At 41.2% G+C, this 16,045-nt stretch overlaps 1 protein-coding gene across 7 annotated transcripts in view; it reads right to left on the bottom strand.

Annotated features, from left to right (window-relative positions):
- Window positions 1-16,045, bottom strand: part of DDAH1 (dimethylarginine dimethylaminohydrolase 1) — a 167,221-nt gene that overhangs the window by 55,620 nt on the left and 95,556 nt on the right. The window contains exon 1 of one of the 7 annotated variants that reach the window (XM_081946096.1): window positions 14,662-15,163. The exons of 5 other annotated variants lie outside the window; for them this stretch is intronic. In XM_081946096.1, the coding sequence (XP_081802222.1) occupies window positions 14,662-14,967 (306 nt within the window). In that variant the 5' untranslated portion in view covers window positions 14,968-15,163. Of the gene's footprint in view, window positions 1-14,343; window positions 14,477-14,661; window positions 15,164-16,045 lie in introns of those variants that run through there. One more of the 7 variants, XM_081946102.1, reaches the window with a different exon arrangement.

The following is a 16,045-nucleotide window of genomic DNA, read 5'->3' as shown; positions in this document are numbered from 1 at the left end:
AAGCTTCTTCAGTTCTAACACCAGTGATACCTCTTTCCATTTCCATTACCACCATTATTTCCATTACCACCCAACTACTTGTCATCTATTTTTCACAGGGAATGAAGAATGACTCTTCTTTTTCCTCAGATACAGCTAATTACAGGATGGTAGTCTAGCAGTTAAGACACTGGGCTCATCGACTGGGCACAATTGGCAGTTGTGAACCCAAGTACTGTATGATAGGATGAGCTCCCATTCTACTCCAGCTTCTGCCAACTTAGCATTTCGAAAGTATGCAAATGCAAATAGATAAATACTTACCATTTTGATAGGAAGGTAAGTGTTCTGTTTGCCTCAGTGTACACTCATGCCAACCACATGGCCATGGAAGTGTCTTCGGATAATGCTGGCTTCCTCAACTAGTAATGTGAGATGAGCACCGCCCCCTAGAGTTGTACCTTTACCTATGGGAGGGAAATCTAGTATTTTTTGTGGTACTTTGTAATAACATGTGGGAATGACCTGGGGAGAAGAAGGGACAACAAGACGCAGCCAAAGCAGCCATCAATAAAATGCAATTTAGCCTGCAACAGAGATGTGGATGGGGCAAGAGCTATGGTAGTGCAGTGGTTAGAATGCAATATTGCAGGTTAACTCTGCTGATTGCCAGTGGTTCAATCCTGACCGGCTCAAGGTTGACTCAGACTTCCATCCTTCCGAGGTTGGTAAAATGAGGACCTAGATTGCTGGGGGCAATATGCTGACTCTGTAAACCGCTTAGAAAGGGCTGTAAAGCACTATGAAGCAATATATAAGTCTAAGGGCTATTGCTATTGCAAGAAGTCTTCCCTAGTTTCTTAGTATGTAAAGCAGGGAGTGAAAGAGAATTACTTTCAGACTTTGCAAGATTCACTTAATATAACCTTACAATAATGTAGAATTAGCTAATCTGGTCATGTTTCATGTCTACCTTGTAAGGCTGACATATGTATTCATAATGCCAATAATTTATTCCCCATAATTATTTATTTTACCGTGCTTCTAGACCGCCCCCTCTCCCAAAAGGGACTCGGGGCGGTGTACAGTCCATACAAAATATATCAAAATACAATAAAAAGTTGAATATGTACAGTTGGAATGGAGGAGGTTAAAATGGAATTAAAAGAACTGTACAGAGCCAGTATATAAATATAAATTTAAATTTTAAACCCCTAAAACACACACAATAAATTAAAAACAATACCCCTAAAATAACCAGTTAATAGTACATTTGCCAGGAGGAACAGTTGTAATTATGCCAGGCCTGCTAATCGGAACAGGTGAGTCTTCAATTTTTGCCGGAAGGAGCGGAGGTCAGTAGTGGTTCTGATGTTGGGGGGGAGGTCATTCCAGAGGGTTGGGCCCATCACAGAGAAGGCCCTACTCCTTGGTGTCGCCCGTTGGCATTGCCTAGTGGACGGCACCAGGAGAAGTCCCCCTCTGTGTGAGCGAATTGGCCGCAGGGATGTATGTGGGAGGATGCGATCCCGCAAGTAACTAGGTCCCGTGCCATGGAGCGCTTTAAAGATGGTAATCAGCACCTTGAAACGCACCCGAAAAACCACAGGTAGCCAGTGCAGCTCGCACAGGAGAGGTGTTACGTGGGAGTACCTCGTACTCCCCATCACAGCCCACGCGGCTGCGTTCTGAACTAACTGCAGTCTCCGGGCGCGTCCCAAGGGCAGCCCCATGTAGAGAGCGTTGCAGTAATCCAGGCGGGACGTCACCAGCGCATGAGTGACCGTGCGTAGGGCATCCCGGTCCAGTAGGGGGCGCAATTGGCGCACCAGGCGAACCTGGTGGAACGCCCCCCTTGCCACGGCTGCCACATGGTCATCCATTGACAGCCGGGCATCAAGGAGGACGCCCAAATTGCGCGCCCGTTCCACAGGGGGCAATTGTTCGCCCCCTATGGCCAGCGATGGAATCAGCTGGCTGAACCGAGGTGCCGGTAGCCACAGCCACTCAGTCTTGGAGGGGTTGAGTTTAAGTCTGTTGTCCCCCATCCAGACCCCGACGGCTTCCAAACACCGGGACATCACTTCGACAGCCTCGTTGGGGTGGTTTGGGGTTGAAATATACAGCTGAGTATCATCAGCGTAGAGGTGGTACTCAACCCCAAAACCACGGATGATCTCACCCAGCGGCTTCACATGTGTTGAACAGGAGAGGCGAGAGGACCGACCCCTGTGGCACTCCACAAGTGAGCGGCCTCGGGGTCGACCTCTGTCCCCCTGTCAACACACATTGCTTCCGGTCGGAGAGGTAGGAGCCGAACCACCGCAGAACGGTACCTCCGACTCCTATCCCCTCCAACCGGCGCAATAGGATACCATGGTCGATGGTATCAAAAGCCGCCAAGAGGTCTAATAGGACCAGGATAGAGGAACAACCTCTATCTCTGGCCCTCCAGAGATCATCGACCAACGCGACCAAGGCTGTCTCCGTGCTGTGCCCGGGTCGGAAGCCGGACTGGCGTGAGTCTAGATAATCGGATTCGTCAAGGTGTCGTGGAAACTGCTGCGCCACCACATTCTCGACAACCTTCGCTAGAAAGGGAAGGTTGGAGACTGGACGATAATTAGCTAGCTCCGTTGGGTCAAGTGAAGGCCTCTTAAGTAAGGGCCTCACCACCGCCTCCTTCAAGGCGGCTGGTAAGGATCCCTCACCCAATGAGGCATTCACCAGGCCCAGAAGCCAGCCTCGGGTCACCTCCCAAGATGCCAGTACCAACCAGGAGGGACACGGGTCCATTAAACATGTGGTGGGTCGCAGCCGTCCACGCAACCTGTCCAAATCCTCGGGGGCAACAGAATCAAACTCCTCCCAGGATGGTCTCACAAGACTCGCTGTTGGCGGCCCGTCCGGTCCACTGAGGGGGGCCCATCCGCTCCGGATCTGAGCGACTTTGTCCTGCAGATATTCCCCAAACTCCTCTGCTCTGCCCTGCAAGGGTGCCCCCTGCATCCTCTGTGATAAGAGGGAGCGGGTCACCCTAAACAGGGCGGCAGGGCGGTTATCCGCGGACGCAATAAGAGCAGCGCAATATCTACGTTTGGCTGCCCTCAATGCCACAAGGTAGGTCCGTAAATAGACTCTTACCTGTGTTCGATCAGATTCGGAGCGTGAGGACCTCCACCTGCTCTCTAGACGTCTCCTATGGCGCTTCATCACCCTCAGCTCCTCGGTATACCAAGGAGCCCGGGTTGGTCGCTGCCACAGGAGAGGTCGCAAAGGCGCAACCCGGTCCAAGGCCCCAGCCGCCGCCCTATTCCAGGCGGCCGCTAGGTCCTTCGACCGAGCGCGGGTCAGGGCTACAGGTAATGGCCCAAGCTCCGTCTTGGGTTTCTGTGATATTGGGTCTCCGTTATTGGGTTTCTGTGATATTGAATTGACAGTGCCCTTATACATACCCTAAAAGTGATAATTCAATTCACTGAGACCATCAATCTCTTAAAAAATTGAAATACATTTAAAATTATCATCTTATTTACTGAATCTGATTATATGATCATTAGAGATACATAAAATTAGTCTGACTTTAGATTCATTGCTATAAATCTAATAAAATAATACCTCTTTAACTCAAGAATTATATATAATTACTGATTTATTTTAAATACCAATATACAGCCTTTTGATCAATTAAGATATCAACAAATGCAAACAAATAAATTTAATAGAAAAAAGTATTTTAAACATAGGATCCAACCCTTTAATTTACATTGTCCAAAGCAGATTATCCCATGTAAAGTCTAAATGGTATACTCTTTTTGCTTACATGTTCCATGTAACATTTTTTCTAAGGCTACTTTAATTTTCATTTCTACTGCTCAAGTGAATTATACCCTTACTCTTCAAATATACATATAATTAGGGAATTTAAGCATAGTTGGATACTTATTTTTACAGCTGAGTGATCAATTACTGTCATTGTTATGCTAATATTAAACTGAAAAAAACCTAGTTTATTTCAGCTTCAGACAAATAGATATTTATCATACAATTTCATGCATGCTTACACATCCTGACATCCAATAGATAAATGATCTGACTCATTCTGTATCTAACTTTCTTGGAACTTCTAGAGAGATTAAATTTTCTCTGAGAAAATAACAGACGTAAAAATTAAAAATGAGACCTTTAGGGTGAGAGCTTTTGCTGACAATTTTATATGATCCTTTGAAAGGTATTGAGTTTTTCATGAACAAATTGGAAGATGTGTGTTAAATAGTTTTAAGATTAATAAACAGCAAACAAAAATGTTGGTTAACAAGATGGCCTGCTGAAGAAATATGGTTTTAAACCTAAGAAAAGGTTAAATATTTGGGTGTTTCTTTGACTAATATGAACTGCATGTTGTTTCAAAATAACAATGTTAATGTATGCAATGAAGTAGAAAAAGATATGCTGAGATGGGAAAAATTGCAATTGTCTTCATTAGGAAGAATTTCTGGGGTTAAAATGAATGTTATTTCTATTTCAGAAATTGACAACTGATGTATCATTTAAGTAGTGGCAAGAAGATATTTCTAAATTTGTTTGTCAAAGCAAGAAACAATAATTAAGCCCAAGCTGCTGCAGGATGCTAAAGAAATAGAGAGGTTATGATTACCAGATTTAAAATTTGAAGCTTCTTTAATTTGGATGAAAATGATGGCATTAAGAAATATATGGTTATTGAAGTACCAGAGCAGAGGACTTAAAAGATAACAATTCTAGATTGGAGAATTGAGTCGTTATCTTTTCCTTCCCACCGTCTGCTTTTTAAGAACTGCTGGTTTTAAGAACTATGCTTTTTGATTATTATTATTATTATTATTTTGCTTTTGACTTTTACTTTCAAACTTTAATTCACTGGTTGAATGCTGACTTTATTTAACCTCCTTCTGATCTTAAAATGTTTCTTTTTATGCTTTTTATTGTTTTATTAGCTGCTGTAAGCCAATTCTGTCTTTCCCCTGTCAAAGCCATGGTAACTCTGCATAGTGAAAAAGATCTGTTTTGATTTACATTGCTATCATATTTCCACTACAGAGATTTTGTATTTTATAAATTTATTAAGAAAACTCTGTCTTAATTTCCCTTAATTTCTGATTTTAAAAATCTCTTTTTTTCTGTTGAAAGCTCTTCTCACTCTTTTCTAAGCTCAATTTGTTACGGTGCTTTTCCTGTCTTTGAGAGAAGTTGTTTACGACAGGCTGCAAGTTTCAGTTCTAAAGTTTTACTATTGAAGTATTTTGGACTATAGTAAAATATAGTCAAAATGCAAGCAATATACCAAGACAAAGCTTATTGGGAAAGCTGGACAGAAAGAATATTTTCCAGCTTACAAATTCAACTTCAAAATTTGGATAAAAAACATGATAAAGTAACAATGACCTTAGAAGATGGTAAACAGATACAAGTAACAGCACTGCAAAAAAAAAATTACAATGAGGTGGATTAGAATGCAATGCACTGATAGCAGTCCTGAAAGATGAGGCTGACTGGGAAAATACAAGCTGGTTAGAGGACTCTGAAAAAGGCATGGATTGTAAAGATTCAGAATTGACAGAAATGACCAGTGGTAAACTTGACTTTTCTAAGAAGATTGAAGAAGATTGAGGAATGTATCTATTATACCAGTGGTCCCCAATATTTGCAGCTTGGTGGCCCAGCTGGGAGGGGGCACGCATGGCGGCACGCACACACACAGCCCTTACGCAAGTGGTGAGCTGGCGTACATGTGCACAGCTCAACTTACATGAGTGGTGGGTCGACTTGCACATGGACAAGTTCCCACCAGCCTGTTGCTCACATGGCCCAATTCCAAATAGGCCATAGTGTGGTAGTGGGCTGCGGCCTGGGGCTTGAGGATCCCTGGATTATACCCAATTGGAAAATAAATGTTAAGAAATGTTATCTTATAGGTTATAGGAGACTTCTTTGTGCAACAAATGCTGTGGAGATGACATTGAGGAATAAAATCCAATTGTTAGAAAAGATACCACTAATTATCTTAAGGAAAAGAATTAACTGAGGATATTTGATCATGGATGGATCAGAGACAGTGATTCCTATGACTTATTGTAGATCAGAAGCCGTTGTGGACTGTGAGTGAAATACAATAAACAGATTGTTAACAGATTGGGTTTACAAGTTTAATTCCGCTCTTGATTTTATCTGTTAACTATGCTTTCATATATTACCATAGATGTCAGACTAAATGATTTGGATAATAGTGTTGTAGAAGTTTATAAATTGAATGCCTGCTTTGCAAGGGGAGACAATTTATGTATATGCCTGTTTTGTTTTGTCTGTGCACTATTTAGGTGTAGTTTTACAGGTGAAACTCAAAAAATTAGAATATTGTGCAAAAGTTCATTTATTTCAGTAATTCAACTTAAAAGGTGAAACTAATATATGAGATAAGACTCATTACATGCAAAGCAAGATAGTTCAAGCCGTGATTTGTCATAATAGTGATGATTATGGCTTACAGCTCATGAAAACCCCAAATTCACAGTCTCAGAAAATTAGAATATTACATGCAATCAATAAAACAAGGATTGTACATAGAACATTATCGGACCTCTGAAAAGTATAAGCATACATATGTACTCAGTACTTGGTTTGGGCCCCTTTTGCAGCAATTACTGCCTCAATGCAGTATGGCATGGAAGCTATCAGCCTGTGGCACTGCTGACGTGTTATGGAAGACCAGGATGCTTCAATAGTGGCCTTCAGCTCTTCTGCATTGTTCGGTCTCATGTCTCTCATCTTTCTCTTGGCAATGCCCCATAGACTCTCTATGGGGTTCAGGTCAGGCGAGTTTGCTGGCCAATCAAGCACAGTAATCCCACGATCATTGAACCAGGTTTTGGTGCTTTTGGCAGTGTGGGCAGGTGCCAAGTCCTGCTGGAAAATGAAGTCAGCATCCCCATAAAGCTCGTCTGTGGAAGGAAACATGAAGTGCTCCAAAATCTCCTGGTAGATGGCTGCGTTGACCCTGGACTTAATGAAGCACAGTGGACCAACACCAGCAGATGACATGGCTCCCCAAATCAACACAGACTGTGGAAACTTCACACCGGACTTCAGGCATCTTGCAGTGTGTGCCTCTCCATTCTTCCTCCATACTCTGGGTCCTTGGTTTCCAAATGAGATGCAAAAGTTGCTCTCATCAGAAAAGAGGACTTTGCACCACTGAGCAACAGACCAGGTCTGTTTTTCTTCAGCCCAGGTAAGACGCTTCTGACGTTGTTTGTTGTTCAGGAGCGGCTTGACAAGAGGAATACGACATTTGAAGCCCATGTCCAGGATCCGTCTGTGTGTGGTGGCTCTTGATGCACTGACTCCAGCCTCAGTCCACTCCTTGTGAAAGTCCCCAACACTTTTGAATGGCCTTTTCCTGACAATCCTCTCCAGACTGCGGTCATCCCTGCTTCTTGGGCACCTTTTTCTTCCACACTTTCCCCTTCCACATAACTTTCTATTAATATGGTTTGATACAGCACTTTGGGAATATCCAACTTCTTTTGCAATTATCTTTTGAGGCTTTTCCTCCTTACGGACGGTGTCATTGATGGTTTTCTGCACAACTGTCAGGTCACCAGTCTTTCCCATGATTGTGATTCCTACTGAACCAGACTGAGAGACCATTTAAAGGCTCAGGAACCCTTTGCAGGTGTTATGGTTTAATTAGCTGATTAGAGTGGGACACTTTGAGCCTAGAATATTGCACCTTTTCAAAATATTCTAATTTTCTGAGATTGTGGATTTGGGGTTTTCATGAGCTGTAAGCCATAATCATCACTATTATGACAAATCACGGCTTGGACTATCTTGCTTTGCATGTAATGAGTCTATCTCATATATTAGTTTCACCTTTTAAGTTGCATTACTGAAATAAATGAACTTTTCCATGATATTCTAATTTTTCGAGTTTCACCTGTATTTAGCTTTGTTTTGTTTTTGTTACTTTTTCCTCTTTTAGGGAATTTAAAAAATTGAAATAAATACTATATGGTTATTGGAATTAGAAGGACATGATTCAAAATTTGATTGGCAGAGTTATTTGTGGTATCATAAAGTTAAGGTTCATGTAGATTTTAAAAACCGTTTTATTAGACATGCATACTGAGAATTTGGAAGTGATATAAGGCAAAAATGTTTTCTAAAGTCCTTTTATGTTTGGCAACCAAAGAAGTCTTTTTTAGAAGGAAAATGATAGTTAAACAAAAATGGTTAACCTATGTTGACATGCTGCATTTTTCCCAAATTCAGAATTTAAGTTATAAACAAGAGAAAACTTGGAGTTGGAAAATTTTACATGCTACTGATTTCCTAATGTTCAGCTAATGGAAATATTTAAGTTGGATAAAAATAATTATGAAATTGAAAATGCTAAGACTGAATCACCTATGAAACTCATGAAACAAATGATAATCATATTATTTCTAAGATGTATAAACTTTTATTAGAAACGGAAAATGAAAAAAATTACAGTGTGTATGATAAAATGGGCAAATAATTTTTGGCTGCAGTGTCGACTTAGACCAATGAGAGAGAATGTGTGGGGAAAATGTTTGAAATTTACTTTGAATTATAATCTTAAAGATAACTTTTATAAAATAATATACTGCTGACACATGGCAAATGGTCAAAAATGTATAAAGCAATTTCAAATATGTGTTAGAAATGTAATCAAAATCGAGAGTACTTTCTCCCCATTTTTGGTGGACTTGCAAAGTCTAAAATATTCAGACCAAGTATGCATTATGATAAAGAAGATTTTAAAATGAATATACAATTGAAACTAGAGACTTTCATTATCCATTGAGGCCTAATGGATAAACAAATGGAAATTTGTTTTCATACATATCAACAGCAGCACGGTAGCACTTTGGGGGAAGGTAACAGAGTTCTGTGCGCCTCAGTGTATACTCATGTTTGCCACATGACCATGGAAGTATTTTTGGACAATGCTGGTTCTCTGTGCTAAGAAACGGAAATGAGCACTGACCCCTAGAGCTGGACATGACTGGACAGGGGAGGCCTTTACCTTTGCCTTTTTTTTACAATGGAAGAATAGAAGGTGAAGCTGATGGAATTGGTGGAGGTGGCAAAATTGATAGTCTTGATGAAAGAAAAAAAAGGTCTAATTTTATTTCTATTTGGAAGCCACTTTTGGATATTTTTGTAAGAAACTAAAAGAAATGAAAAGTTGATTACATGGAAATAATATAGATAATTGTAAACCTCAGATGTATTTTTTTAATTCATATCTATACCAAGAAAAGTCTGAAGTCATTCTTTTTCTATCTTTCTTATTTGTTTTCTTGTTTCTTTTCTGCATTTCTACTTTTTTCTCTTTCTTGAACATTTTAAGATTCCATGTTTATTTATCTTTAAACCTGCATTTTTATGAAAATCAATAAAAATATGCATATACTGTATGGATGACAACCGACTCAAGCTCAACCCCTCCAAGACGGAGTGGCTGTGGGTACCAGCTCCCCGGTTCAGCCAATTAATTCCATCATTGGCCATTGGGGGCATTCAACTTGCCCCCGTGGAGCGGGCGTGCAATTTGGGCGTCCTCCTGGATGCCCGGCTGTCCATGGATGACCATGTGACAGCCGTGGCAAGGGGGGCGTTCCACCAGGTTCGCCTGGTGCGTCAATTGCGCCCCCTACTGGATCGGGACGCCTTACGCACAGTCACTCATGCGCTGGTGACGTCTCGCTTGGACTACTGTAACGCTCTCTACATGGGGCTTCCCTTGAAATGCACCTGGAGGCTACAGTTGGTCCAGAACGCAGCCGCGCGGGTAATTATGGGGAGTACTAGGTACTCCCATGTGACACCGTTCCTGCGCGAGCTGCACTGGCTTCCTGTGGTCTATCGGGTGCGTTTCAAGGTTTTGATAATAATCTTTAAAGCGCTCCATGGCTCAGGACCTAGTTACTTGCGGGATCGTATTCTGCCCCATACATCCCTGCGACCAATCCGCTCGCACAGAGAGGGCCTCCTCCAGGTGCCGTCCACAAGACAGTGTCGGAGGGCGGCGCCTAGGAGTAGAGCCTTCTCTGTGGCGGGCCCAGCCCTGTGGAATGACCTCCCTCCGGATATTAGGAATACCTCTGACCTCCGCTCCTTTCGTATTAAGCTTAAGACCCACCTATTCCAAGCAGCTGGCCTGGCTCAACTTTGATCTAACCATATCGCTCCTGACGGGCTTTTACTGGGTATTTTAATTATATTTAATTATCTAGGGGTTTTTAAATATTGTATTTTAATTGTTTTATTTATCAGCCGACCTCCTCCTTGTGTATGTCTCGGTATATGTCTCTGTTATATGTTTGTTTTGTCCATATTTATTTCATATGTTTCATTGTACGCCGCCCCGAGTCCTTCGGGAGAGGGTGCGGCTAAGAAATAAATATTTATTATTATTATTATTATTATTATTATTATTATTATTATTATTATTATTATTATTATTATTATTATTATTATTATTATTATATGAGATGAACTTTTCTTAGTACTTTGCTCCTGAGTCTCTGAATTCATGATATTCAAGTACATTACTTATGTTTATATTCCATTCTTTCTCTTAAAGGTATTCACTCTTAATACCAGGGATTACATTTTATCTTTGCAACAATGGAGCAAGCAACTTCTCCATCCAAATAAACTTCTGAGCTGAATGAGGAAATAATCAAATTAGCAAACCTGCATTCTCCACACATACTATTCTAAAGCTTTCCAAATTAGGTTTCACCTGTCAATTAGATGCACTCTGGTTACATCTGAATCACTATGCATAACACCACATGTTATAATAAATTGTTTGAGTATCCTTAGCGAACGAAGTTCATATCTTGCTTTCTTTTTGAATAAATGACAAAGTTGTCAATATTGCACTAAACATATCTTAGATTCTGGCTACGTTCCGTTGTGGTACAAGCATCAACTGAAAGTCAACATACCCTCCCTTGTAGAGCAAATTGTTATTACCACATTCTACATGCCAGAAAGCAAAGCGGACACAATGTTTTTGCCAAGTTTCCTTGGTTTAAAACAAATTTTAACAGGAATCGGGATAAAGGCCTTCTAGATCCAAGTCCATCTCTTTATCCAATGATGTCTTGGTCAACATGACCATTCCATTAATGCTTTACCCAAAGTTAGTCTTTAAAAAACGCACTTCGAATAAAGCTGCTTTGTACACTTTAACTATGTAATTTATGCTAATTACTGACCATCTCTTTCTTCGCTTCACCTCTGGCATCCAGAAGGGCAAACAGAAAAAATCAAGTAACATATGACAAATTAGGGATAAGTTAGTGCCCAGCAGATTTAGTGAAAGATCTTTAGAGTTTCAGCAAAACCCAGCATGATCTGAATAGATTACTAGAAATAAATTGCCATAGTCACTTATACCTGTTTATTGAATGTTTATCTATATTCCTTTGAAAAAAACTTTTATATATTCCATTGTGCAACAAGCACAATGTATTTACTAGATATTAGGTGTATGCTTGAAATTTATAGAATGACATTTGTATGTGTTCTGATTAGTATAATTATGTTATTTCAACACATAGTGAATACAAATAGAAACCAAAGGATTATCTAATTCATAAACTACAATCTGCAACACATACAAAAGGCAGATTACTCATTTAATTTCTTCCATTTTACTTTGGTTTTCATTTTTTCTTCTCCTTTGCTTAAAGCAATATTAATTGAGAAGACAAAATCATTAATCCATGAGCAAATAAGCCACATTTACATTATATGTTATATGTTATAAATGTTATGGTAAAATTTATAACATTGATTTGGCTTTGAAAATATGATTTAGAGTTTGCATAGGTATAAATGTAGCATTTTCTGAGGACAAATATAGCTTTTTTTGCAGAATTATTCAACAAACCCAGAAAAAGATGCAGCTGGTTTAAGTGATTCCAACAAGTACTTTATGTGTTACCCAGAAACTGTGAATCACATTTAAACTTCAAAGCTAGATTGCTACTACATTTCTCTTAATTACAAATAAAATTCAAGAATAAGCCTTTGCACTTTTTATTTCAATAAAATGCAATTCAGTGCCCACTTTGGAAAATCTCTAAAGGCTATTACATGTTGCTTGTGAACTCAGGTTGGGCTCTTCTGCTTTTAAAAATTAGATATGATCTAGATTCTAGAGGTATGACAGATATCTATACCCAAACAGTTGTGCTTTATAAAAGATATCTATTTCCCACCCTGAGTGAAGGCACTGAAGCATTGTTCTGTGTATCCCCACTAATTGGAAGTCAAGCCAGAACATTAACTCTGATCGAGATATAGCCCCAATTTGAAATCTAAAGTGCCTGAATCAATACATTACAGGTGTTTCTATAGTTGCCAAAATTATGACCAAAAATTAACCCATTTTAAATAAAATATATATGACATTATAATAGATATTGATTACATATCTTGAAGCTAATTGAATTTACACTGCATTTGAAAGTCAATAAAATAAATGAGTTTGTGTGTACATATGAACATACTTTGGATTCAAGTGTTTAATATGTTTTTAGCCTCTAAGCCTCTTGTAACATACTATCACATTCAAAGCATAGAATATGCAACCAGTAGAAGCAACATACCATAAAGAACTCAAAGTAATTTAGCTAATATTTGAAATCATGATAATTCAGTGAGCCTTAAGTCCATTTAACTTTTCTAGGTTGTATTTATACACTTGTTTTTCTTGTTCTATGTCCAATTGTATTTCATTTATTTTGCTTATTTTTAGTTAGCTATTAATCTGTTTTGGCTATGACCAAAAATGCTGACTGCTTTTATTTCATTTTCCAGTTCACTGAGCTTATCTCTGTATGCCTGAATCAATTAGAAAGTGGGTTCTGAAATGTCAATTTCTGTCTTAAAAGCGTAGACCATTCAGTATATCAACAAGCTGAAAAAGGTGAAACAAAATGAGACATATTTAAATATAAAATGATTTAATATTAACAAAATTTATTGCAAAACCAAACATTGAAGCATGTATTGCACCACACATAAAGATTGAAGTATTCAGATTATTGCCCACTTCATTGTATCACAAACAGAATAAAGGAAAATACACATGATTGCTACAAAAATACTGGAGAATTCTCACCATGTATCTTTTTGCTTATAAAAATAAATAGAAGTCTGAATTTATGTAAGATAATCAATGGAATAAGAAATGAAAGAACCTCCTGTATACATAGTAGAGCAAGGACATCATTTATGCATGCTTATTATAGTTCAATTAAGTAACCCAACCATTATTACTATTAACATTTGGCATATATACTTGACCATGTTGGGTAAAACCTTCTTCTGTTATAATAAAAAGGTATACAAAAGTTTTCAAAACCGTGTAAGGCTCACATGTTAAGTTTGCAATTTTACAACTACTTACCTTAGAATAACCCTTTGAGCATAACTTATGAGCTTTGTACATTTGACCTGTTTCTTTATTTGTAGTAATGTTAAAGCAGCTTAATATGCTACAAATTGTTTAACAAAAATCCTAATTTATTCCTTCATTATGATTATCTGTGTAGTATCCATTATTATTCTTTCAAAAATTGTATTTTAAAGGACATACTCAGAACTAGAAATATGATCTCAGCAACATCCACGCCTAGTTTTTTCATTGTGTTTGTTAGACAGATTTACTTACTAAGATCCCCAGCGTTTGTAATAATGTCTGATCCTGCTTCTTTAAAAAAAGAAGAGGTTTACTGGATGTTAATTTGAATCCAGTTTCTCCTAAAAGCATAATTGATTAAGATAAATTAATTAAGATAATAAGCATGGAAGGATGGAGGGAGGAGGATGCAAACAAGAGAGGAGTCAGGCAGACTAGACTAAACGCTTCAAAAACAGGACACAGTTCATCTAGGCTCCGCATTCTCTTCAGGGGTTGAAATCTGGTTCAGGTAAGGAAAACGCTAACGCAGACAGACTTTTTCTCGACATTCCAATTCGCCCAGAGTGCGCTAACTTGAGGAAGGTTGGTTAACTGTTCAAGGAGGAGAAGTGGCATTCTCTCTGAGCATCTTCCCTTTCCCATCACCTTTTCCGCCCTCTCGCTTCTCGCGCATCCTTCCACCGCCTTCTAGCACAGCTGCCACGCCTTACAATAATACTGCACTCCACAGCCAACCGAGCGAGCGGGCGGGCGGGCGGGCGGGCGGGGGGTGTCGGCCTTTCAACAGACAGAGGCCTCCGGAGCTGCCCCTCCCCGTATAATGTGGGGAGAGCCCTCCTTTCAAGTCCCCCTACCTTCGCCTGTTTTGCCGGGTTCCAACCCCTTCCAGGCAAACCGTCCCTGTCAGTGGAGGAAACGGAGCAGGGGAGCCGCGGCCGGAGGCGCTTGTTCACCGCGCCGTATCCCCATCCAACCTGCACCCCTCTGCGCGCGCGCGACCGCCCGCATTCCGGTCTCTATGGCGGGAAGTTGCTGGGAACACCTTCCCCAACTGCTTGAAGGAAGGAGAGAGAGAGAGAAAGAAAGGAGAATTCCTCCCCTCCTGCCGCCAACCAACCTCGGAGGTGCCCACCCGCTCCTTGTGTCCCCCCACCACCACCATCCAGCTCTACCTCTTTCCTCCTGCTGGGCGCCCCCGGGCGCGTGAGAAGAGCGGTCTCTTCGCACACCACGACCACATCTTCCACAAAGACGCAGTCGGGCAAGCTCTCGTCGCCGGGCAGCTCCAACACCTGCAGCCCCAGCTTGTTCTTCAGCACCCCCACGTAGAGCTGATGCTCCCGCTCGGCGCGCGCGAAGTCCACCTCTTTCCCCTTCTCCCGCCTCAGCGCCTGCTGGCACAGCGACTCTGGCAGCGCCCGCACCACGGCGTGGCTGCACCGCCCGAAGCTGGAGGGGCCGCTGCTCAGCCCTGCCATGTTCGCAAAACGGGGGGTATTAGCCGGGAAACTCAAGCCGAACCGAGAGAAACGCCACAGCCCTGCCCTTGCGTGTCTGGCTCCGCGCGCTGCCGGGCACCGCCGTCAGGAAGCCCTGTTTGCTGCCAAGCCTCCCTCTCTCTTCCCGGAGCCAGCTGAAATGGCCTCCCTTCCCTTCCCTTCCCTCCCCTCCCAACAGGAGGAGGTGGTCGCGAGCGCGCTTACAAGCCGGAGCGGCTTTGGATTGGCCACGCCTTGCTATATAGTACCTACATCATGCTCCGCGTTCAAAGAAGCGTCCATTGGCCGGTTATTTGGGTTGAGATACCTGGTTGGTTCAAATTACCTCGCACCGATTTTATAGCCTTGGAGAAACATGCTGATTGTTTAATGGCATCCCTGTAATCGGTGGCCCATCGGTGGCGGATGCGATGACTGGGCTCGCCCTGATGGCTGGACGAGAAGAATAGCTTTCAAAATGCATAAACGTCTGTGGAGATTCTCAGTCATCCAGGTCATGGTTGGGCCAAAGGTGCTTTTTCAGGAAGCTACTGTACTTTCTTGGTTTTTCTTTTGAAGAGGTTTTGCTTCTCATGTAAGAAGCTTTTCCAGCTCTGACTGGATGATGGGGAATGACAGGATTTATATTCCTTGCAGACAATTGGTCACTTGCATCCTTTTAGAGGGTTGTTGAAGCACTTGGAGGTTTATCTGTATCTTGGAGGTATCTTGTTTATCTTGTATTTTGGATAACCTCCAAGTGCTTCAACGACCCTCTAAAGCAGTGGTTCTCAACCTTCCCAATGCCGCGACCCTTTAATACAGTTCCTCGTGTTGTGGTGACCCCCAACCATAAAATTGGTGTCTCGGTTCCTAAGTCCATCGAAAATATATGTTTTCCGATGGTCTTAGGCGACCCCTGTGAAAGGGTCGTTTGACCCCCAAAGGGGTCCCGACCCACAAGTTAAGAACCACTGCTCTAAAAGGATGCAAATGACCACTTGTCTGAAAAGAATATGAATCCTTCCATTCCCCACTATTCTGTCACAGCTGAAAAAGCTTCTTGGATCAGAAGCAA

The sequence above is a fragment of the Natrix helvetica genome, assembly GCF_964273705.1.
Source record: "Natrix helvetica genome assembly, chromosome: 3".
NCBI classification, from domain to species: domain Eukaryota; kingdom Metazoa; phylum Chordata; class Lepidosauria; order Squamata; family Natricidae; genus Natrix; species Natrix helvetica.
This window is presented reverse-complemented; position numbering and strand designations above follow the sequence as displayed.